Here is a 24,707-nt window from a genome sequence, read left to right as displayed (position 1 = left end):
CTAATTTTGATGCCTGATTTTTAAGCTTAGTTATATCTAGATGTGCCTCACAAGACCTTTTGGGCAAGAGTTGTTTTTCATCTCCTATTTGCCCAGCCCCTGGCACCACAGAGATCAGGCCTTGCTATAGGGAAGGACATCCCAATTTTCTTCATCAGCCAAACTGCTGGTGTAGAAATATCTACAAGATGAGAGAACATCTTAAAACTAAATTCTTGCCCACTAAAACACTGAGAGTTGTGTCTGCTTCTCTCTTTTTCTAGACCAAAGAAGCTCTCTTCACAATTCTCCAGGACCTAAGGCCTGAAGACCACTTCAACATCATTGGCTTTTCCAACCGAATAAAGGTCTGGCAGCAGGACCGACTGGTGCCAGTTACTCCAAATAACATCAGGGATGCCAAAAAGTACATCCATAACATGTCACCTACTGGAGGTATGACCAGAGACAGGGATGGGACTAATTGTGTTATCCAATTAACTACAACAGAACAGAGTGGTGAATGTGGTCCTGGAGCATATAGAATAAAAAGACATTAGGATTTAGCTCATGGGACAAGGGGGTTCCTTCACCTCCACTCAGGGTTATGTGTTCTCTATTAACATACATGATGGGAAAGTTTCCTCAGACCCTGCCCATTGCAGGGGGTTTGGACAAGATGGCCTTTAAATGTTCCTTCCAACCAAAATTAGTCTGTGATTCTATATACCTATTAAACCCAATTTGATTCCATTCTCTTGTTTATCTGGTGACACCGTTGGAATGGGAAAGCTTCCAAGGTTATTTCTTGAGGACACAGATGAAAACATACCCTGGCAAAGGACACACAGTGCCAGTATTGTGTAGTTTCTGAAAGGCTCTGTGAAAGCAGGCTCATGATTTTGTCTGGGCTGGAAACCCCAGGGATGGAGCACACGCTGTGGGATGTGGGATTGCCTTCTGCAGGAGTAAGTTTCTCACCTAGTACTGTCTTCTCATCTCTACCAAGGAGCAGCCAAAATTATATTTGAGAATTTCTTGGCCCTTTTTGCTTATGCCTTGTTGCCTGGAGGGAAGCAGGCAGAGAAAACCCCAGAACAGTGGCAGAGTGCAGGCATGAGTTTTAATTTGATTCATAGGTCTCTGTGAGGCTATGGACATCAGTATAAAAAGATCTCCAGCTACAGTGAGGCTTGTAACCAAACATATTCCAGCACCTGTGCCCAGAGGGCTGCAAAATGACCTATTCAAATCCTTCCCCATGGAAGTAGTCACAGCTGGTTGAAGGTCAGAAAGGCCTTCCTGTGGCTGCCCCTGAGCAGTGACCACTCCTAGCAGAGGAAACCCTCAGTTGGAGAAACAGGGCAAACAGGATGGTTGGCTGTGCTGTTTGTGTTGTGAGAGGAATTGCTTAGGAAGTGGTTAAGGGACCTGCCCAGTTAAACAATTACCAATAGTGGGACTAAACTGAGAGAACAAAGCCTTTTACTCCAGAAATGCCAAGAGAGCTGTGCAGGAACCAGCTGGGTTTGCCCATGAACCTGCCAGGGAACAAAAGTTAAAGGAAATGATTGACTGTGGCTCAACAGGAAGGTGTAGTGATTCTCCACCACAGGTACTTAAGTTTCGGCTAACTCTGTGCTTTCCCTATAAAGGTGCTGTTCCTTGACTATCTTCCAGTGAACATGAACACACACAAAGAACATTACACCCCTGTGCTGTACTTACATACCAAAGAAACGGGAGAAAAATCCTGCTGCTAAATACCTGAGCGTGTGGCAAAAGGCAGTTTTCAGTGCTTGGTAGTTCTATGATACAACTGAGTATAAAATTACACACTCTGCTACATCACATGGATTTCTTCTCATTTTGGGGAAAATGTTCTTTCTGAAATTTTGGATCTGCCTGGAGATTGAGAGTTAGCATATTTGGGTGCAGGTTTTTTGGTTGAGAACCATTTTGCAGAAGACAGAGTCAGGATTTTGAGGACTTTCCAGAAGTCTTTGCTGCTTCCCTGTTCCTTGTCTTGCTGCAGTCACTGGAGCTGTGGACACTGAGTTTCTAGGTTCATGCTGTATGGGCTTTCTATCACATCTTGTTGACAACCTTCCTAGATCTCCCTTTCCAGACCCCCAGGAGTCAGCTGTGTATGGCTCTTCACCCATTTCACCAGCTTTGTTTCTAAGAGCTGTTTTTAACCCCAATGTGTTTATTTTGCAAAGGTCCCACAGCCAATCCCTCTGTGCTTTGACTAGAAATACATGGAGAAAGGGAATACTTGTACTCATTTTCCTGTTTTCTTTTTTTTTATTTTTAATTTTTTGAACACACTGTGGGCTTGGATCCTTTTCATGCCTATTCTAATGTACATCTGTTCCCTCATTTACTTTGTTTTCTCCCTCCCACCCCACTTCAGGCAATTCTATTCTTTACTAGCCAGTTGTTTTGTGCAAACACACTCCTCAGCTAACCAAGCTTTTCCCTTTAAACTTTGTATCCCCTGGGGTGTGAAGAATGAACCCATCCACTAGTTTTCCCATTTGAAAGCTTTTTTCCTGACTCCAAGTGTTGTGACCATCAGAAAAAAAAATGAGCAGAACTTTTCCTAGTTCAGATATCATCTGTGAGAGTCCCATAATAAAGCTTTACAATTTTTGTTTGTACCAGCCAAACATAGTATGATTGTTTACCAGACTAATTGTTGTACATTGAGACATTCAACAGCAATTTCACATGACAAACTGAAATTCATAACTCAGTTCATAAGACCATAAACAGCTGTGCCAAACTGGTGCTAAATAACAGAGCTGAACTGAACTAAAGGGCTAGAGCAACTTCATGTGGAGAAAAGGGACATCCTGATGTTCAGAGAAGCGGTCACCTCACTAAAAGGACCTCAGGGAAATTATTCACACCACTCTTAGAAGGAGAAATGATCTCTAATCACTCTGGTACCTTCCCAGGGACTAATATTAACGGGGCTCTGCAGACCGGGGCGAAGCTGCTGAATGATTACATTGCTCAGAATGACATTGACGCCAGGAGCGTGTCCCTGATCATCTTCCTCACGGATGGGAGGCCGACTGTCGGGGAAACACAGTCATCCAAAATCCTCAGCAACACCAAGGATGCCATCCGGGATAAATTCTGCCTCTTCACCATCGGTATTGGCAACGACGTGGACCACAAGCTGCTGGAGAGGATGGCACTGGAGAACTGCGGCATGACGAGGCTTTTCCAGGAGGATGAGGATGCAGCCAGCCACCTCAAGGGGTTTGTTATGCTTTTTCTGTTCTTTGGGTTCTCTGGGAAAGCATTTTGGGATGGAAAATCCTTTAGTGAGACATGGCAAGAAATTGGAGCTTCCCTGAGGCTCAGCTCTGGTTGGGAGAGGCAGAGTTTGATCAGATACTCTGAATGGGTACCCAGAAATTTCCTTTTTCTTAGCAGACCCCCTGAGATGTACTGGAGCTTCCAAAACCCTCGGAACAAGGCATTTGTTTCCCTAATTCAGATCATTGTTTTAGACATAAAAACCCAGAGAGCTGGGGGTACAGGTCCCAACTCCTCAAAGGTAGATGGTGGGAGGAGAGGATGCATTTCATACATCAAATCGACAACATGAACAGCATGGCGGGGATCAGGAATGAAGATTCCATTTTGGAGGAAAAAAATTTATTTATTTAATTTTTGGAAATTATAACTTTTTTCCCAAGATCAACAATATTTGACTTTGAAGAAAACACTAAGATCATTCCTGGGATAACCATACAGTCACTTAATTTCTTCATTCTTTGTGACCTAAACTCCTCATAAGTTTCCTGAAATCCTCATCCTTCAGTAGGACCAGAGATTATGTTCATTTTCTGTGATAAGGGAGCTGTAGTCCAAGGGGAGACTCTGGAAAGGAACGCCAGAAAGATATGTGACCACATCTCTGACAAAAACATTTGGCAATGTGTCAGTGTTTCCAAATAAAAATGTGTGGCTTTCACCCCCAAAATATTGGTGTTTTAACCACAGAAACTGGAAAGAGACAGAAATTTAGTACTGACCTCTCTCCTGGCTCATGCCTAGCTGCTCTGGAGCAATAAATCCAAGCGCTTTCCACCAGGGCTTTGCCTTCTGTTATGTGTGGACAAGCATTCCTTCTAAACTAAATTCTGTAGATCCATCTGTCACTCCACCCACGTCATTTCCTCCTCAGGACATGTCCTTTGAATAGCAAGTGGCATTCCCTGGCAAACAGAGGATTTCTGATTGATTGGGCTGTGGGAGTCCAGTGCTGCAAGTACTTGTTCAAACGCCTCTCTCTGATGAACAGCTCACTGTTTATCAAGCTCAGTCATGGCAAACCCATTTGGCATCTGGTGCCAAATTTATACAGAAAAGCACAATCTCTGCTGGAGGCCAATTCAAACCTCAGTTGGAGGGAAAACCTACGTGGGTGCCAATGTAATTTTTTTCATTCTCAGCAGGTTGTGTTTTTATACAGATACTTCCTTGAATTGTATTCTAAGATAGGTTGGATATCTCCACCATTTGCTACAACTCAGAAGTTAATTTATAGAGAGTTCTCAAGTTTAATTCAGTCATGTTTTTAAATCTGGTAAGGTCTCTGCATGAAAGACAATGAGTGCTCAGACAGACTTTAAAAGAAAGTAAACCAGTTCAGGGTTTGGGTTCCCTTGGAGAGAGAATAAAGCAGGAAGTGTGACTTTCGCTTCCAGACAGTCTGTTTTACCAGATGTGTCAAATAAATGCAGCTTGAACTAAAAAAGGGCTGAGGCCAATTCTTTGTTTATTTACCAAATTAAACTCAAATGACTTGCCAAGAGATGAGCAGTTTGGCATTTAAATGGGAAATATGGTATTCTTGGAGCAGCTTGGGAGGAACCTTCAAAAGTACACGGCTGTAGGGAAAACACATTATTGTAAACTTGGGCTTTGAGCCTTGTGAAAGTTTTCTGGGCTGTTCAGTGCAAGGTGTTCTCACAAGTGTGGCTGGTCACGTTAACAAAGCATTAAAAGGTAAACCTCCCTGGTTCCATGAAAGACATGCCTTGTTCCAACAGAAAAAGAACCATGAGGAAGTGACTTCTCTTGTGCCAGGGTGCCTGTACATAGCAGCTGGAATTCCTACATTCCTTGGAAATGTTCTCATTTATGGGGGGCATGGTGAGATTCCTTCTGGATTTTCTTTATCTGTTGGACCTCAGAAAACTGTATTCCTACACTAACCAACACAACCTAGGGTTCTTTCAGCTTTGGTTTGGAATCTCTTCAGCTTTGGTGGACATTTTGGCCTTACAGTTTCTGTCTCTGGGATACCATGTGTAACACCACCAGAAACCTGTAGGTAACAGCATCTCCTCTAAGTACATTTTTTAATAACTGGGGTGCTTTCCATGAATCTTGGAAGCCAATAATTTACCTTTAAGTGGTCAAAAATATCTCCTTGCAGAGGTCTGGAACTGTAGTGGAAGGGAGGTGACCGTCAGGACATGCTGTTATGGTTATGAACATACTTAAGAGACTCTGTTTAGATGCCTGAGGAACAGTGAAGATTAAAATGAGGCAGAGAATAATTTTGGTTGACAGGGACCTCTGGATATCCTGTAATTCAGCCTCCTGCTCTGAGAAGAGCTAACTTCAAGTTTAGGTGAGGTTTCTCAAGGCTTTGTCTACTCAGGTTTTGAAAAGCCCTAAGGGCAGAGGTCCCCCCCCCATTTTTCTGGGCCAAGTTAGAGTGGATGTGGTAGTTAAATTTGGATCCAAATGGTTCAAACTGTACCTGAATGACTCAGGAGCCATTTTAGATAACCTGACTGTGTCCTTGTGGGTGTACAAGTGCAACAGTGTGTTCATACAGTGCTAACGGTGAAAAATGTGTCTTGATTTAAGGTTCTATGATGAAATAGGGACACCCCTTCTCTCTGACATCCGTGTTGATTACCCCGAAGACGACGTGGAGCAGGTCACCCAGAACTTCTTCCCCAATTACTTCAATGGCTCTGAAATTATCATAGCTGGCAAACTCATCAACCGCACTTCGGATAAACTCCACGTGGAGGTGACTGCCAGCAATTCCAAGAAGTACATCCTCCTCAAAACAGATGTGGCCATTGACCTGCTGAGCAGAAATGACATCAGAGGTGTCCCCGGCCTGGAGGATGGCAAAGGTGACAATAATTACATCGAGAGGGCATGGAGTTACCTCACCATCAAGGAATTGCTCAACTCTCGGCTGAAGAGTGATGACAGTCAGGAAAAGGACAATTTGATGGAAAAAGCCAAGTCAATGGCCTTGGCTTACAATTTTGTTACCCCCTTCACTGTTCTGAAGATGAAAGAGGCTGGACTCCACTCAGAGCCACCTCAGGAGGAGTTTATGAGCCCTTCCACTGATGGCATCGGGGAAAAGGTGCAGAGCCTGCAGGGGCACAAGGCCCCACCAGGTATGAGAGAAGAATAACCTTGTTCTGGTAAAAACATCTTCCTGCATGGGCAATGTCTCATGGCTGACTTTTGGCACAGGGGTGATCTGAACAGTGAACTGAGGGGCAAAGCTGAGATTTTCATACCAATTTTGGTAACTGTGGGCTGGGTAGTCTTTAGCAAACCTTTTAGACCTGTCACTCATCCCCTTGAAACACTTACTGCTCTGTAGGAACTGGAGAAAAATTGGTGTTCTACATTAAAGTGTTTTCAGGAATATATCCCATAATCTTTGGATAATATTTGGGGAATATTATTGTAATATATCTCTTTCTGCTGCTCAGTAATTAATTGTAACAGCTTTCCTTACCCACTTCTAGGTGTACGCAGAGGGCAGGATAAACAGAGAATTAAAATCTCCAAAACTTCAGGTCAGTGCCTGTTTTCATGCCTTTAATAATGCAAAATAATAGTGGCTGATATATGGAAACCTCAGATGTACATCACTGTGGTATAGCCTTCCAAGTAACACGCCAAAATTCTCTTTGTCAGAGCTACACAGTAGGGAGGAAAATGAAACCAAAACCAAAATATGGAGAGGATCAGTAAGAAGGAGTGTGAGCAAGGCAGATGATCTACAACACCTGATCATCATGTTTGAGACTTCTGCAGTTTAGGGGAGAACAGAAACACATTCTCTCTGTACTAGAAATAGTGAAAAAAACTTTGAAAATAACAATGCTGAAATATAAAAAAAAGTTGTTGAAGATGGAAAAAGAGAAAATTCTGTAGTATTTTACAATTTTCCTGTTGGTCCTGCATCTTTACTTAATTTTTTATTAAACACTGAAGAATAAGTCCAGATCAAGATTTTTGACTTGAATTTCTCTTGATAAGGTCAATTTTACCTTAGAAACTAGGATTTTTGACTTGCCTTACTAATGTCAGCTGTCTGATAGTTGATGATAGGTCATGGATTGTTGAAAAATTAAGATTGTGGGATCAACAGCTGCTGTTGACTGCTCCAATCTGATCCTGAGGGCCAGGAGAGGTCAGTGTGAGGTGGACCCATGCAGCAGCCCTTGGTCAGAAAGTACATTTCTGTGAGCTGTGAGGGATGTAGTTTGCCAAGACAGAATGGAGGAGTTCAAAACACCTACATGATAATTCCCATAAATCACTGAAATTATATTCTGGGAAGAAAATATCCTGATTTTCATCTAGACTGTTTTGGGTTTTGAGTTGTCATTGAAAACCCAACCTCTCTGTGAGAGAAACAAAACAATCTTAGCAAAAAACAAAGCAAAACTTGGCATTTCCTGGCAAACTCCATCTGACCCTCTAAAAACAACAAACCAGGAGGACATAGAAAAAACAGGGACAAACACACTTTAAACAGCAGTTTTGTTGCAATCTTGGACGCTGCAGTTTTGTGTGAGCCTCTCACATTTATCTCTTTTTCCATGTCTTCTCAGCGGATGGGGACCCTCACTTCGTCATTGATTTTCCCTCCAGCAAGTTCTCTGTCTGCTTCAACATTGATGGAGAACCAGGGGACATTCTCCGGCTGGTCTCTGATCACAAGGAATCTGGTGAGCAATTAAGCAATTTCTTGTGGTGGAAAATCAAAGTGTAAGGCCAGCTCTGCAGCAGACCAAGCACCAAGGTGCCTCATAGGCCAGAAGGTGATAGGAAGTTAGAAAAAGCTTCTTCTATGGTTCAACTTCACCCAATTACAAAGTCACAGCTTGCAAATAAAAGGTTTGGACTCACCAAAATTGCTGTGGGAATTTCCCTCTTTACTTACAGTACTGTTTGGTTTAGGACAGAGCAAAGTACTCAAGCAGGCTCACCAAGCACCCTGGCTCTTTTAGTCAAGAAACCACCAACCTGGCTAGAGAGTCATGACAATCTTGAGAAAACCCACATGACTCAGGATCTGCTTTGCCCAAGCCAATCTGAGCCTCAGGGGCCCAAAGTGTGGTCTGATCCGATCTGGAATTCTAAGCAGGGCAGCTAATAAGCAGATTATGTCCTGCTCAGGGCAACAGTGGGAGAAAGGGGTGTCAAAACCAGAGACAATTCACAGGCTTGTTTTACAAAACGCCACAATAAAGTTGTAATGATTCTGTTCTGCATGGCAGCAGTCTAGCCCCCATATTTCTGTGTTTATGTCTGCCTTAGTAAGATACAGCTCCAGGCAATGTTTCCCTTCAGCTTCTTTCACAAACTATTTGTGCTACTGCTTGAATGATTTTGTGGCTCAAATGCAGAATTAGCTTGGGGAAAACAGACTCTGGAGCACTAGAACCTTGAATCTTTGAAGACATGAGATATCCCATCAGGAATAATGGGATATAGAGATATTTAATCTCAGTGTTAATGGCTTGTGTTTAGCTTGGGTTAGCAACAAGCCTCCCCCTTAATTGTCACTCTTCAGTGGGTGTTCAGAGGCTTGTGGGAAGTGAGTCACTGTCTTATGGACAATAGGTCACAAAAATTATTAAAGTGACTGGGAATCTTACTGTGGACTTTTAGGCTTTAATTGACTCAGTGGGATCTGCACCTTAGAATACTCAAAAGTGGTTCTTTTTGGGGCACTGTGTACACTCTGTTAGGATTAATGGGGCTGGGGGCACCTGCCTGCAGAGAAGGTCAGTGTTTCTGAGCTTGGGTAAATTTATGTGCTCTGTATGAGGTCCTAATTTTATAACAGACTGATTATACTCGTTTGAATACTGGTAAGTGAAATAATTGAGCATGAGGTGGCAAGCCTGCATGTCCTCAGTAGCAAGGTTTGTGTCATTGAGACAATAGACTTGTTCTTGCTGGGCCCCTTCCAACTCAGATGTTCTGTGATTCTATGATCCTGGGCTCCAGCTTTCATTTACTGATTGTTTTCCTGCAAGGTGTAACTGTGAATGGCCAATTAATTGGAGCTCCTGCACCACCCAATGGCCACAAAAAACATCGGACTTACTTCAGCACCATCACCATCCTCAGCAACAAGCCAGAGAGGTCTTACCTGGAGATCACACCCAGGAGGGTCATCCTGGATGATGGGGAAAGGCTTGTCCTGTCCTGTGGCCGGAGTGCTGTTGTGAGAAGCAGGAGCCTCGAGGTGTCCATCTCTGCCTACTCCAACATCACCGTGACGATCCGGGACTCCATCAGCTTTGTCATCCTCATTCACCACTACAGGAAGCCAGCCCCATACCAGAGGAATCACCTGGGGTTCTACATCTCCAACAGTAAAGGCCTCTCTTCTGACTCCCATGGGCTACTGGGTAGGTGACAGGTTCTTGGGTTCAGAGTTGTAGATCAGATATAAATGATATTTCTGAGCAGAGACAGGAGGGAAGGAACAAGGCAGGTGGGGATTAAGTTCCCAGGTGAGACTTTTACATCCTCTCTCAAACAGCTTCTCTCTTTCTAGTGTCTCCAACTCCTCTCCTGTCTTTTCCTGTAGGAGCTCTCTCTCCCTATCCCAGCTGTGCCTGGTTTTCACATTCCCACTCTTTTAATGATTGTTCAATACAGTTACTATTAGAATACTGTGCTTGATGCTCCCAGTACAGAGACAAACCAAATCTTCCACAAGAACTTTTTGTGGCCCCTTTCTTTCAAATGTGAAATGAAGGAAGAGCCACCCCTACCTTTTGAAGGAGCTAGGCTTTAGGTACGCTCAGATAATGACCTGATGGTTGTGTTCCTTCAGCCAATGAGAAGTATTGATGTTTTTGGTCATGTACAAGTGCAGAACTCCAAAACTTCCACCATAGCTTCTGTGCCACTCGACACCCCCAGGTGAAGCAGGAGATGATCCCTTAGGAGTGGGGTTCTGGACTCAGGCCACTCGCATGGACAAACCTCTAAATCCACACTAGGGTTTGGCCTAGAGAGCTTTCTCCCAAGAAGGCAAAGGAACAGAACTTCAGTCTTCAGGCCCAGAACTTTTTGCTTGCTGATGGACATTCTGTGGATTATTAACCTCTAGTAATCATGTTCCACAGAAGGGAACTTACTACTGGCAGCTAAAAAACCTCTTCAGTGACCCATGGGAAAAAAAAAAAATAGGGTTTTATTCTAACCTCTATGTTTGTGCGATTTAGAAATAAATCATAGGAACGAAATTCATCCTGCTCTTGTAGAGAAGCGCTTTACAGATCCATAAGCTGAGAATCCTCAAATTCATCCTACCAAAAAAACCCCAAACAAACAAACCACCAAACCACAACAATTTATAAACAGGCACAGATCAGCCATTCATGGACTCTTATTTTATCTTGCCTTGCAGGTCAGTTCTTGAACCATGAAGTTAAGCTTCTTCAGGAATCCCTAAATGCAAGTCGTCAGGAGGCTGGGCAGAACCAAACTGAGGTGCTGAAGGCAAACTCTACAAACACCCTGAAGGTGAAGGAGCGGCTCGTTCCTGTTGTGTGGAAGCAGAGGAGGATCTACAATGGCCAGCAGGAAGTTGACTGCTGGTTTGCCAAGAACAACGCAGACAAACTGATCGATGGGAGCTATAAGGACTATTTGGCTTCTCATCCTTTCGACACAGGGACCAGCTTTGGGACAATTAACAGCCTTTAAGACCGGTCACAGCCATGCATTGCGGCAGCACGTGTGGCAGCAGGTCCCTTCTGAAGCCTTAAGGCAATTTATGAATATTTCCTTTTGTTTTGGTGCCAAAGAAACCAAGGATTTTGTCCTTGGAAATCAGCTGTCTCTTTTTCATGCTAAATGAACGTTCATCAAATTCCTGAAGAAAAAGAAGGCTGGGGGAAAGGACACGGTTGAAGGCATGATTGGTGCTCTCCCAGTGGAAAGGGAGGGAGAAATAAGCCAGTGAACAGTGCAGATGCTGCTGGCCTTAAATAAGCCCATGCAGGGACCTGTGGAATACCCCCTGGGGCTGGTGAGTCACCCCACAAAAGGTAGATCATTCAGCACAGTGCCTGTTGAGGTGATAGGCTTTGCAAAGAAGTGACTTGGAGCACCTGCTCCAACCTTGGTCCATGGGGAAAGGAGAGAAAGACAGAAAGAGAGAGGAGAGGAGGGTGGCTATTCATCTTCACCGACCCATTAGCATCAAACAAAATCAAAACCTTAAATCAACTGGCCACGGGAGGGTATTGCTTTCCTGGTTAGTGAGATGAGGTCTGGATTTGCCACTAAACATGATGTTCCCTGAATCTACTACAAGCCCTTAAAATAGTGGTGAAAACCTTGATGGGGTTTTGCTGTCTTGGTACACAGGCTGTGTGCTTAAAAAACACCTCTGGTCCTCAGCAGCAACAGGAGTGGTGCAGGCTCCCATTCCATGGAGCAGTTAATTCAACATAATTCAATTTAAATGACATTGCAGGGTTAGTGATTTCTTGAGTCTTGACTCCCTCAGAAAGGAACAAAGTTCCACTGTGAGCTTCCAACAGACCTGCCAGGTCCTTGAGCGTCACGCCCCTTCTGCTCAGCAAAGATTAAAATTTCCTAAGGGATGACAAACCAGAACCCACAACAGCTTGTGAGCCTACAAAGCAGCCTCTTGAATTTTGACTAGACGTTTCTAGCTGCTTTTGTAATCAGGGAGGAAGTCTTTATTTATTCCAAATTGTCAAAAAATTTTCATCCTGATTTCCCCTGGCTTCTTCTCCTTCCTTACACTGCAGGAATTTGTGCGCAGCAGGAATTTGGCAGCAGGAGGTTACAGAAGGGTCTGCCAGCCACCCCCACTGCAGGTGGTGCTCCAAACCCAAAATTTCAGGGCTGTGGTGTATTTTAAAGTGAGGCATCACTGAGCAATGCTATAGATCAGCCACAGGGGAGTTTTAGCAAAGAGCTTCTCCAAAGGGGACTTGACAACCACAAAGACATTTACATGGCAAGGCCAAACTGAGCTCATGAATACTCTGCCTTTCCATAGTTGAAAAAGAGGGAGGCTGGGTGTGGAAGCATCTCCAGGAATTAAATGATATCCATGTGTTAGGAGAAAACAGTTGCCAGAGACCTCCAGAAATAGGTTCAGTCTTGACTGATTTTTTTCATATTTAACAATTAAATCATATTGTTGCTGTTGGAGCTCCAGCTGCTGGGGGTGGGGTGGTGATTTTCCAGTTGCTTGATCAGCTCATTAGAGCTGCAAGCACTGTGGCAGCAGAGCAGGTGGCAAGCATGGTTTCTTTACTCACTCCATGTGCTGCCTGGAAGAGGGAAACAGCCAAAAGCAACCAGCAAGATTTAACTGCACTCTGGAAGATCCTTACAGAGAGCTCAGTTAGCACAAAACTCATGCCAAGGCTCGTACTTTGGAACAGAACATAAAGAAGAAACTACTGCTTTGGGCCCTGCTATCTTGAGAAATAGCTTTCCTGCGAGGGAGAGCTAAAGGCAAGACCTTCAGCACAGTGCTGAATGTGGAATGAGAACAGAGGTTTAATGCTCAGCAGTTTGCTTGTGGGCCAGAAAGAGATGAGGAAGAACAGCTGTGAAGTTGACTTGCCTGCCCAAGAAGACAGTAGGAAGATCACCCACAGCCCACATCTGAACAACCTGAGCAAACAGGAAAGTGGCAGTGGATTTCTGGACAGCCCAGGGTTTGGCAGGTGTTTCCATACTGTCCTTACTCAAACCTTCCCTCTCCTCCCACATTGTGCTGTCCACGTGTATTGCTAAGGGGAGAGAACAGCTTAGGCTCTTCCCCCCATCTCCTGTGTATATAGACATGTATATAATATATATAAACACACACCTACTGCTAGTAATTTGGGTGCATCATTGCTCCTCTTTCTCCTCCTCCAGCCAAGAAAACACATTTCTTTCAGGGCCTGAAGATAGCAATGTTCAAGTCCAACTTCTCAGCGATACGAAGCACCTGGAGCAATATACTCAAGGTCTCCTTAAGGCTCCAGTTATCCATTTCACAATAAATATTTTACAGTGAACACTGCAGTGGAGCTTTCATTTGGCAAAGATAAAACAAGCTTTGAAGCTAAGGTTGTGTATGTTTTATGCTGCTGGAAAGGCCTGCATTACTGGATGACTGAAAGAACCACTCACAAGTAAACAGTAAATTGGGAACCAGACTAATTTCAGTGGAAAGTTAAAGGTCACTGATGTTCTTCATTCTCTATATGCTTGTTAGGAGGCAAGGACAGACCCTAGGGTTCTACTCCCACATTGAAATGAGAGTTTAACCACAGACTTTAAATATAGTAGACTAGGACAAGGGAAAACGGCTTGTGCTCCTGCTGCCCCAAGAGCAAAGGCAGGTCATGGACTGTAAATTTCAATTTTTTTTCAGCTCTGAAGTGGGCATCACAACACTTCCCTCTCTCATGAGGGGGAATGTGTTAAGGCTTGGTCCTCACAGCCCTTCATGCTATCCCAGAGAGCTGCCAGACCTCTATGCAGTTATTGCAGTGAAGAGGCATTTGTTCTCATCTCCAAGAGTGTCACAGAGCACTTGGATTCATAGGGACGTGTCTATGAGTGCACAGTGCTCAGCTCAGGAATGAGGCTGAGCAATCACTCTGGAGTGCAATGGAAACAATTGCACAGCACTGTTCCAGAGATGGAAAGGGATCAGGGCTGCTGAAACAGCACAGGCTACACAAGGATTGAGGGAGAACCTTCCCCCACATCTTACTTGTCCTGCTATTGCTGATTGTGAACCTTCTCAGACCCCCACAACTAAGGGCTGAAATGAAGGTCATGTCACTCACACGCCAGTTTAGGACAAGGACATCACTTTGGCCAAATTTGCAGTCTTCACCCACTGCAGGATTGCACTGTGCAGCCCCATAGCAAGAACAAAACTCCAAAACTACCAGTATTCCTCAAAACTGAGAGCAAGTTTTTAATAGGGGAGCTGTTTTAATCTATTTCCAGTCAAAACCTTACACAGCCCAGGACTTACTCCAGCCCTTACCAGTGCAGAACTCCCCAGACAAGCAGAAGTTGTGTTGTGAAACCCACTGCAGTGAGCAATATAAATAATCTATTCAGAGCGCTGTGTGCCATGTGTTCCAAAACCCTTTTGATGTGCCAGCAGAAGTAGGATTTTGACCCTTCATTAAGGAAGAAAAACAAAAAAGGACTTAATTTCCAGAAAAACAGTTTAAAGCTGCACAGCTGCAAGTGTAGCCAAGCGTGTCTAGTTCACTGAGGGGCATCTGAGACTTTGATTTGCATCTAAGGCTTCAAACCACTTTGAAGTCAGGAGAAAAACAACAAACCAAACCCTCAAAAAACCCCCACCAGATATCTTCACATGCTCCAAGCTCAGCCTTTAAGTCTAAATCCAGCCAAGTTAAAAAATCCAAATCCTTTAATTTTAACTCCTTAATAAGGGCTGTTTTCTTGGGAAAAATACAAGGGAAAAAGGAAAATAAAAGATCATTCCCATCCATCACTTAAGGGGAGTTGTCTTGCAAGAATCAGAGCCTGGCTAGGGATACCAGTCCAGTGGATCCTGGATCCCTGCTCCAAGGACTGTCCCCCCATTTGGACTCTGGATGGGTCTCTCCACAGCTGTGTCTCTGCATCCAGCCTGGGAGTGGGGTGGTGCAGCTGGCTCTGTGCTCCCTCTCTCCCCAGGACAGCTGCAAAGTGTTTTGCATTTTTGTGTTTATAGACAAATACAGTTTGCTAAGAGGAAAAGCAAACAGGGAAAAGCCCTGCACTTCACACTTGGAGCAAAAAGCACCAGTCCTAGGATGCCCCAGGGTCTTTTCCAGATCCTTCCTTGCCCCCAAAACAGGGCTAGCGAATGGGGCTTTCAGATCCAGTTTGAATCAGATCCTGCAGATGTTTCAGTTGTTTATTTTAAACAAAGGCGAGTTGTCAACTTCCAGTAAACACTCCCTTCCTAAGGTGGTGACTGGGATCCATCTCTGAGTCTGTCCTGGAGCCCAGCATAGGCTGATCCTGCAGCATCAGGGCTTTGCACTGAAGCAGCTCTTACATCTCAACCACAGAAACCAAGCTCTGTGGCTCAAGCTCTTCATCTTCAGGTTTACCAGAACAGCCCTGCTGCAGAAACACAACCTTCCCTGGTCAGGAAAGATTTAAACAGCTCCCCTTCCTCCCTTTCACAGTGTAAGAACACTGTGAAAGTGTTCTTAATGCAGAACATTAAGCACACGAAGGCATTTAATCTATGAAGCAATTTTAGGTCATATATTTATTGGATTCCTTATAAAACAGTAAAAAGAATCAGATCCACTGGAACAAGCTTCCCAATTCAAGACATTTAAATACATACTGCAAACCAATTCTCTTGAGCATTGTGCATATAAAAGTGTCACAGTTCAGGTAGTACAGAATAGAGCCTTTTTTTTTTTTTTCTATTAAAAAAACAGACAATCTTTTCATTTTAGTCTCTAGCCCTGACAAAAGAAAAAAAAAAGTCACACTCAAGTTTGTCCAGCCAGGGAAGTACATCCCTGTATCCCCAACCTCAACATGCCTGTGTGTGGGGCAGACAGGTAAAGCAGATACTGCTCAAGCCTGTACAAGATGCACAGATACCATCCCCAAGACAGCTGCAGGACAGGTCTAAGATGAGGCAGGCAAAAAGATCTCTGTAGATCCACAAGAGTCACCCAGTATTCCCCCACCCTGCCCTTCCTTGGCCAGCTCAAGGATCACAGTGCTGCTCCTTCCTCCATCTCCCTTGTCCCACTGCTGTCAGATGACCACTTGATAGCTGGGCTGTTTCATCTTCTGGCTGGTTCCCTGGAGTCCTGAAATATCCTGGTCGCTTTCAGACTGATCATAATCCATGTCTGGAGAGAGCAGTACCTAGAGAGGAGAACAGACAGATACTGATGGAGTCAAAGGTCTCAGATCTTCAGTCCTGCTTGCTGAACAAGTCAAGCATTCCTAGAAGGGCCTGCTGCCAGATCCAGGCCTCAAGGTGATCTAGACCATCTCCCCAACAACAGCCAAATGGATTTGGGCACAGACACCGTGACCTTCTGGTGTCCCAGCTCTTCCGTGAGAGCAGAATGGGCAGCCCAAGGCTCTGTTCCCCATGGGACAGGACTCACACATGAATGTTGAGGCCTGGCTGAAGCCTCAGTGGAGATGTACAAAAATGAGGCCACATGTTTTGTGAACAGCTATACCACATGTGGACCTTTTCCCAGGCCCCCAGATGTTTGTCACCTCCGCAGCCCAGCCAGAAGGGCAAGCAGAGCTACAGCCATGGCCAGCCAGCTCAGGAGTGGCGTTCCAGCCTGGCAGCACCTCATTTCTGCTTCTGCCTGGCACAGCAGCTCCTGGCTCAGTCCGAATTGTGGGAGCCAAAGGAGAGCAGTGACACCTCTCACTGGTGTTTGAGGTAAAATAGCACTTTTTTTTTTTTTTTTTTTTGCTGCAGGACCCAAAGGCTGCCCTTTTCCCCCAGGAACCCTACACACTCAGTAGTTAACTCCACACCTGAGCCCACCATGGGCTGCTCTGAACTGGCTGCCATCAACCTGGAGCATTTGAAAGATGCAGACAGAGCCATTATGTGGGCATTGTCCAGCCACTTCCTCTGGAAGAGGAAAAAGGCTGGATTCTATCCAGGAGATGGCTGCACTGACTGCAGAAGAGCTGGAACCCAGTGCCAGGCAGCCAGCAGTGTGCATGGGTAATATTCATGGCTGGACAGATTAGAATCATTGAATCCTCAAGGCTGGAAAAGACCTCTTAGGCTAAGTTCAACCATTAACCCAGAACTGCCAAGTTTATCTCTAAACCTAAATGTCCCTGAACACCACATCTACATGGTTTTTGAACACTTCTAGGAATGGTGATTCTACTATTTCTCTGGGCAGCCTGTGCCAGTGCCTGACCACCCTTTCAGTAAAGAATTTTGTCCTAATATACAGTATAAACCTCCTCTGGTACAACTGGGGATCATTCCCTCTTGTCCTGTTCTTGCCACCAGAGAGAAGAGACTGATCCCAGACTGAAGAGACTGACTCCTCCTTTCAGGAATTTGTAGAGGAATAAGGTCACCATTGAGCCTCCTTTTCTCCTGTATCCCCAGTTCCCTCAGCTGCTCCTCATCAGAGTTGTGCTCCACACCAGGCTGTTTGCTCAACCCTCCCCTACCCCCATCTCCTCAAACACCCACATTTGGACAAGAGACGCTGCACTATGAAGTCTCCCTGTGCCTGACTCAGCAGAGGTCTAAATCAAGGGATGGTTGATGGACTTTCAGCCCAGTGCTCACACACAGAACATTCCCAGAGCCCAGGATCCCTGGGGCAAAACCAGGAGCAGGGGGAATTATTCCTGTCTCTGTCTATTTCCACGCACAGTTATGAATTCACGTGCCCTCCACTTGTTAGGACTCGCCACAGGGCCTGTCACCACAGCAACAAAAACACTAAACAGGAAAAACAGAACTCCAGTGAGTCAGTGACTTCAAAGGAGCAGAAGAGCCGCAGGGGAAGATTTCCTCCTCCCCACCCTCACACACACCCCAGCCCCTCCATCCAGTGCTGTTCCCTTCACAATCAGACACCCGAAGGACACCAGCAGACTGGATTAAGCTTTCTTGTTGTCCCCCTCATTGGTCTCAAGGAATTTATATTTTTTTTTTCTGGTTCAGGACACACACTGGAAAGTTTCCATCTCTCTCACGTGAAGATTTCCTCTGTTTATCACATTGGTATTGTGATGCTGCTGAACCTGAAGAAATGTGTGGGTAATTACTCATAGGCAGCACTGTGAACTCAGTGAGCTCTGATGGGCTGCAACAAACTGGTTGTGGGGTCTGTTGAACTGGTGAATTGGGTGGGTTTCAGCTGAAAACTCAAATCCCCTTGCAGCCAAGCTGGGATGGTGACAGTGTTGTGCATCCAGACCCATCCAGGCTGCTACCTGCCCACAACACACTTGTAGGAAGCCACACGAGCCAACAGTCCCCCAGTAACCTTTCCACAATTCCCCAGGAAGCAGCACCATGAGAGAGCACCTCGTTGCCATGACAGCCACAGGACACATCCTCAGATATTGTTTTCAAGCCCAACTCCAATTTGGGAGTTTTCAGAACAAGCTGGACAAGGCTCTTCCCCTGCAGATGCATCCAGGTCAGGATCACAGCAGGCTGGTGGCACAGGTGGGAATGGGACATGGTTTTCCAGTCCTGGCACAATGTGCTGCTGTCTTAGCAGTCCTCAAACACCTCACACATTCCACAGCATGATTTGCCACGAGTCAGGAGGACTGTGAGGTGGGACAGCTTCCTTTCAGAGCCACCTCTATGCCCACCTTCACTTATCTTCCCTGTAAGGACCTGGCACCTGAGTTTATCACGAGTTTGAGACAATTAAAAATAAAAAAAATAAAAATTGTTTCTTGGCTAAGCAACAGGCAAATCCAACTTGCTCTTGGACTAAGTGTTTCAACACTTTAAAAGTAAGCAGCACTGTACTGGTGTTTATCAACATCTTCATCTAATGAATGCCAAAACACAGAGCTCCTTATGAAGGGAATTAGGACAGGTGCTGAACTCCATCCTGATCAAAGGCAGGCCCTCATGCAGTAAATTAACTTTCCTTCCAGCCTCAAAGTGGTCTCTACTTTCACCGTTATTTTTCTCACAATTACCAATGTTACTGGACTTTTGCTTTAAAGGTTGTCTCTAAAATGTAAACCCTCAGGAAAGGAAGAGAAACTCATCCACCTCCCTGGGGAAAAAAAACAACAACTGAAAAAAAGATCAAATAAAACATTATTAAAACTGTCTTGTTTTCCTGAGTGGAGGAAACAAAGAAATCACTGATAAGATCTAAAGTTCATTGGGAGTTACAAGGGCAAGGGAAAAGAGCCTTGGGTCAAGGGCAGGACACATACAAAGCAAAAATAAGGGCCTTGCAGATGAATTAATTTCCCCAAGCTGAACAGCACTGGATGCAAACTGGCATTCAAGAGATCCTTTTCTATTCCACAAGAGGGGAAAAAAAATTACTCCATGAAAATTTACAAGGCAGGGCAGGAGACTGAAACAACACAAAGCTTAAAACTGACATGGAAGGAAAGAAAGGTGAAATTCTTCCAACCATAAAGGGAGTTTGTTCCTTTCTGGGATTCAGTGTAGAAGAAGCAGCAAGAGCTCATCCTCTGGTTCACCAAAGGAGCTTTAAAGCCGTCATGAGGCTGCCACTTCCTTGGCTGCAGCCACAGTCAGTAAGTGACACCAGAAACAGGATTGCTGTTGTTGGGTTTCCTGCTGCCCAGCTGCTCTACCAAGCCAAGGACAGAGCTGAGGTTTCCTGCTGCCCCCAGAGAAAGCAGAGAGCATGGGCTTTTAACAGGTTAACTCCAGCCCACTCTTTCCATTCTGCTTCCTATCTCTCCCTCTCCTTTTCCAAACACAAACTGCTGGTTCATGTGAAAATAATGACACTCCATTGGTGAGATAGGCAGAGGGTTGAAATTCAAGTCGGCAGTGAGATGGGGAGCTGGTGGCGCCTGCAGCGAGACAGCCCTGATGAACCCTGATAAACCTGTGGGACACATTAGCTCTGCCCTACACACCTCAGCCCCCCTTCCTCCTCCAATGGGCAGCAGGAAAACAAGAAATTCCCCCACATGAACAGGTTATTAGCAGCAACAAGCCCAGCAAATGCTCATTTTCTGCTTTTGAGCCTAAATTCCAGTCAATCCAGCTGTAGGGCTCAGCCAGTCAACATGATCTTTAGTTCACAGCTTAAGAAGCTGACACCTGAAGCAGGAGCTTAAGGCTATTCCTCAAGGCCCAGTGCCAAGAAAGAGCAGGAAAACATGTCACCTACTTCTGTGTTTCTTCAAAAGCTTCCTTCCCTGCCCAAAATATTTGTCAGGCCAGAGGCACAGGAACGTGTCTGAGCATAAAGGAGGCAATCCCTGCAGACTGCTCCAAGGAGAAACCAGTCCCCTGGTAGCTCCACTGCAGTGATGGATCAGAGGGTTTCAGGATGAACAGATGACCTGCACATTGCTGAATTTTTGCTGAAGTCTTCAGGGAAAACCAGTCAGGTACTTGGAAGATGAGAGAAACCTTCAACAGAATGTGTCAGATTATGGGAATTGTTTCCACTACTTGAAACTATTGACCTGCCAGAAGTGGCTTTCTTGGCATCTAGAAATTAGCAGGTGTTGTTCCTTCAGATATCCAAAACTGAGCTAGAAGTCACAAAACACTTGGGAGTGCCAGTGGAACAAGACAGAGGTGCAGCTCCATCCCCATGGAGGAGCAGTACCTGTGACACCATCTGCCCATCCACAGCAGCCACCATCTGCCAGCCTGCCTGCTGCAAGATTTGGCTCCAAAAGCTGTGAAGGAGGTCCTTGTCTCAAACAGAGATGTCACCTCCTTAGCTCTGCTTCTGAGCTGGTAATTCTGACTGATCTTGGGCCTTCAGGAACACATCCAGTGAGCAGGGCAGGGCTTTACCACCACTGACCTCGCCAGAACTGTTCATCCAGAGGCAGGCCCAGGATTCCTCTGACATTGCCTGAGCTGTGGCCACTTCCCCACTGCACCCCTGGGACACAGAAGCCTTGGCTGCTGTGCAGACTGCCAAGCACATACTGTTAAAACATCACCACCTCTGTGTGTGCTGCAGTGCCACCAGTGATGGGCCATCCCATCTATCAGCACAAGAGCTGAGTTATTCCTTATGAAAGAACTCTCAGAGAGCAGGAGCTATTTCTGTTCATCTAAATTCCTCAGCAGAAGCTCCTCCAGGAGCCAGGCTGTGATTGCCAAAAATTATCTTATCTCGTTAAGTCTCTCCAGTGAGCTGCAGGATATCAGCAGTCATACAAGAACACACTGAAACCAGGCCTGGGTGCCAGGGGAAGGAAGGGAATTCCTCCCAGGGACCAAAACTGTGGACTGTGCCCAAAGGTCAGTAAGAAGTAGACACCACCGACCCAACAAACCACACATGATTAAGAAGAACAAAGTCTGCTGGAACTGCAGCATTTCCTCCCCTACCATAACTTGTAACTGTCAGGCTCAGGCTACACAAAACACAACAGCCTCAACCAGCTAAGAAACAATAATCTGGTTGAAAAAAAATACCAAATGCTGACAAAAATAGGATTCCCAGCTAAGCCTTGTCCTCTAAAAGGGATGCTAACAATTACTGAGAGGAAAGTAAGCACTTCCCAGCCAAAATTAATTACAATTAAATACAGCAAAGCTCAGAGTGACAGTTTTAGCCTGCACACTCAGATCAGTGCAGAAGCCAGCTCATCCCCCAAGACACTGTCATCATTCAGGGCAGTATTTCAGCAACAGCTCCTGGGCTGTGACACTGCTCATGGTTAGACTGAGTTTGACTTCACAGGCTGATCACCCACATTCATGAAGCACCACCCCAGGTTCAGGCAATGTGATGTTCTGTTACAGGGTTGTGGTAAAACACACAGACCATCCCACAAGCTTGCATCCCTGGTCTTACCTGAGATTCCTCAGTCCTCCTGGCCCGAGGAGTTTCTGTGGATCCATTGATGTCTAGGGTATCCTTCTGCTTGTATTTCCTCATGATCAAGCTGTCCACAACCCAGAACATAATGGCCTTGGGGAGAAAGAAGTTACATCAACAGGTTGCAGAGACCAAAATACAGAGTCACTCAATCACAGATACTTCTCCTCTTGGGTTCTCCAGATACCCAGCCTTGATCAACCTTGTATCTAAATCAGCCCTGCATCAATTGTGTCCATGGGGATTGGATGAGTCAAATTCCTTAAGTCCCTTCTTACACATGTCCTGTTGTTTCCATAGTTGTTGAAGACCCAGATTAAGGAAGACCGCAATAGGCCGAGTTTCCACCAGAACATAACCACTGAACCAAGCTCCATCCAAAGTTCATCTGCCTGAACCAGTCCCTGGTCAGTTCTCCGAGGACCAGAATTTGCTTTCTAATGTGCAAAGAGGCAGATGGGATGGTGGAGAGAGGCAGATCAATCCAACTTTGCTAGTGCTGCATCCATTGAAATGTGCATGGGATGAACTGAAAGTGAGTTCAACTCCCTACTTGTCCAGGGAGCATCTGAGTGTTAACACCTTGTTCCCACTTCCCACCCCAGCAAGAACTGGGCAGCAGCTCAAGGATTACCCAGAATGAGGGGAACCAGGAAAAAGCTGAGCTTTCAAGAGGTTTTGTCAAATTAGTTTTGAGAAGAACAATTCTGGGTAACCTTGAGCACCTTGTCTTACTGTAACATAATCTGACATCCAGTCAGCTGGCTGGATTGTCAAGTCAAAAGCCATCCTATAGGACATTAAAGGGTTTTGGGCATCCCCACACCCACTGCTTGCTGCTGAGATGAGCTCTCACCTAACAAGACCCAGCTTTATTCCAAGAGGTGAAGAGTCAGCCCCACGGCAGCTCAGAGAAAAGGATGGGAATTGGGAACAGAGTCTGTGGCAGCGAGAGATTTGTGACAGATTTCTTAACACACCCCTCCATCCTGTCCCAGCCACTTCAAGGCTGCCCCCAGCCAGTCCCTGTGCACACTCCCATGAGGGTGTACTGTAATTTCCAAAGCATCCCACCCAGCACTTGCAGAAGCACCACTTACATTGACTATGAAAGGCACAACAAACATCACCAGTACAAGCTCCAGCTGAGGGCTTGGGATGTAACCCAGGAGGATCTGCTGAAGCTGCAGAGGAGAAAACATTTAGAATCATTATTTGAACAGCTCTGTTGCAAGACCTTTGATGAAAACTGGTTGTCTTTGTACGTGAGCAGCCAGAGCTCTGCAGCCTGTGCTTCAACCCAGCTCTTAAAAGATTACACAGGATATTCCCTTAGCCCAGCTGCCAAACACATGATCTTGTACAGAAACAAGTACTGTGAGTCTTTCAGTGCATGACAACAACTGGTGCGACTTCCCTTGGCTCCCTGGAGCTCATCTGCAGAACAAGGATACCAGCCACGAACAATAATCATGGAGAGGAATCCAGCAGCATCTCTGGATCTGGATTTGTGCTGCTGAGTAAGTTCACATCCAAGTGTGAGCACTGTGGACTACTGGGTTTGAAGGACAACCCTTGAAGAGATAAGTGCTCCCAGACTGCTGAAGTAACTCTCAGTCAAGTTATACACAGTGCCTGGTACCTCAGAGCCTGGTGAAAGTGGACTCCAAACTGACTCTCAGAATTAGGATTTTACACCCATCACACCTACCTGCCAACAGGCATGTGGCTAAAAGCCCCACAGACTATTATTTTAATTTTTTTAAAGATAAACTTCTGATCAGCACAATTAACATTGCTGGCATGCAGAAGCAGCTGAGCCGGAAAAGACAACACACTGCTTGTACAGCTCTTTCCAAATTAATCTGTAAGAGTCCCCCTGTTTTAAGCACGGGATCACAAAACACCAACATGGACTGACTTGACTGAATAACATAGAAATCCTCTGGCAGAACTGAAGGGAGCTCAGCTGCCAGCCCAGCCCATTTCAGCTTTCCAAGAACGGGAAAGAAAATTAAAGCATCATCTTATTCCATTAGCTTTTGACTAGCAAGAGAATGCACCAAAAGCCAAACCATTATGAAAGTCATATTTCCCAAAATTTAAGTAATAGCTAATGACTACAAAGTGATGTCAACAAGTGTGAGGATTAAAGGCCTTCAATAATGGGAACTGTGAATCAGGCAGAGCTGACAAAAAGAAACCACAACAGATACAGCTAGAAAAATACTGCTTACCTTTGTCCAACCAGGGATAAGCAGGACAAGGCTAATCACAGTCTTCTCAAAAACCATTATCAGCAAGTAGAGGATACACTGGCCAATCCAGGCAGCAGCTTGTGGAGGGTCACCTGGAAAAACAGAATATTAAATCTGGGACAGAGGACAGGAAGAGAAAGCCTTGTAGAAAAGTTGCCTCGTGCTTGATATTGACCCTCCTCTCTAAAGGACCAGTCAGTACCTGCACACTCTTCTATAAAATAAAGGCAAATAAATCATTAAAGATTTAATCTGCAATGTGCTCCCTGCCAAACCTTACCCACAGAGGTACCAGAAACAGTTTGAAAATTTCAAGTCACCATTTTCACTACAAGCAGCATAACTTCTCAGCCCTGAACAGAATTACTTCATTGTGCTGATGAAGTGATGAACTGGTTATGTGATACTGTCTGAGCAAGAGAAAGGGCTCCATTGCCTCAGTTTTTAAAGCAATTCACTCAAGAAGAATCAATGCTAATTAAATATGAATGTTTCCAATGGGGTACTCACCAAGAAATAAGGAAAAGCATATTTGTGTTGTTAACAACAATAATGG

The 24,707-nt window shown here is 45.1% G+C and overlaps 2 protein-coding genes across 2 annotated transcripts in view; one reads left to right on the top strand and one right to left on the bottom strand.

Annotated features, from left to right (window-relative positions):
• Positions 1–13,361, top strand: part of LOC131573542 (inter-alpha-trypsin inhibitor heavy chain H5-like) — a 40,652-nt gene extending 27,291 nt beyond the window's left edge. The window contains exons 8-14 of the mRNA XM_058827596.1: positions 264–435; positions 2,943–3,252; positions 5,884–6,437; positions 6,798–6,848; positions 7,893–8,009; positions 9,327–9,704; positions 10,715–13,361. Coding sequence (XP_058683579.1) covers positions 264–435; positions 2,943–3,252; positions 5,884–6,437; positions 6,798–6,848; positions 7,893–8,009; positions 9,327–9,704; positions 10,715–11,013 — 1,881 coding nt within the window. The 3' untranslated portion in view covers positions 11,014–13,361. The remainder of the gene's footprint in view (positions 1–263; positions 436–2,942; positions 3,253–5,883; positions 6,438–6,797; positions 6,849–7,892; positions 8,010–9,326; positions 9,705–10,714) is intronic.
• A 2,232-nt stretch (positions 13,362–15,593) lies between these two features.
• Positions 15,594–24,707, bottom strand: part of LOC131573838 (store-operated calcium entry regulator STIMATE-like) — a 29,746-nt gene continuing 20,632 nt past the window's right edge. The window contains exons 5-8 of the mRNA XM_058828122.1: positions 24,131–24,243; positions 22,994–23,077; positions 21,870–21,986; positions 15,594–16,221 (exon numbers count right to left, since the gene is read on the bottom strand). Of these exons, the coding sequence (XP_058684105.1) occupies positions 16,108–16,221; positions 21,870–21,986; positions 22,994–23,077; positions 24,131–24,243 (428 nt within the window). The 3' untranslated portion in view covers positions 15,594–16,107. The remainder of the gene's footprint in view (positions 16,222–21,869; positions 21,987–22,993; positions 23,078–24,130; positions 24,244–24,707) is intronic.

The sequence above is a fragment of the Poecile atricapillus genome, chromosome Z (genome assembly GCF_030490865.1).
Source record: "Poecile atricapillus isolate bPoeAtr1 chromosome Z, bPoeAtr1.hap1, whole genome shotgun sequence".
NCBI classification, from domain to species: domain Eukaryota; kingdom Metazoa; phylum Chordata; class Aves; order Passeriformes; family Paridae; genus Poecile; species Poecile atricapillus.
This window is presented reverse-complemented; position numbering and strand designations above follow the sequence as displayed.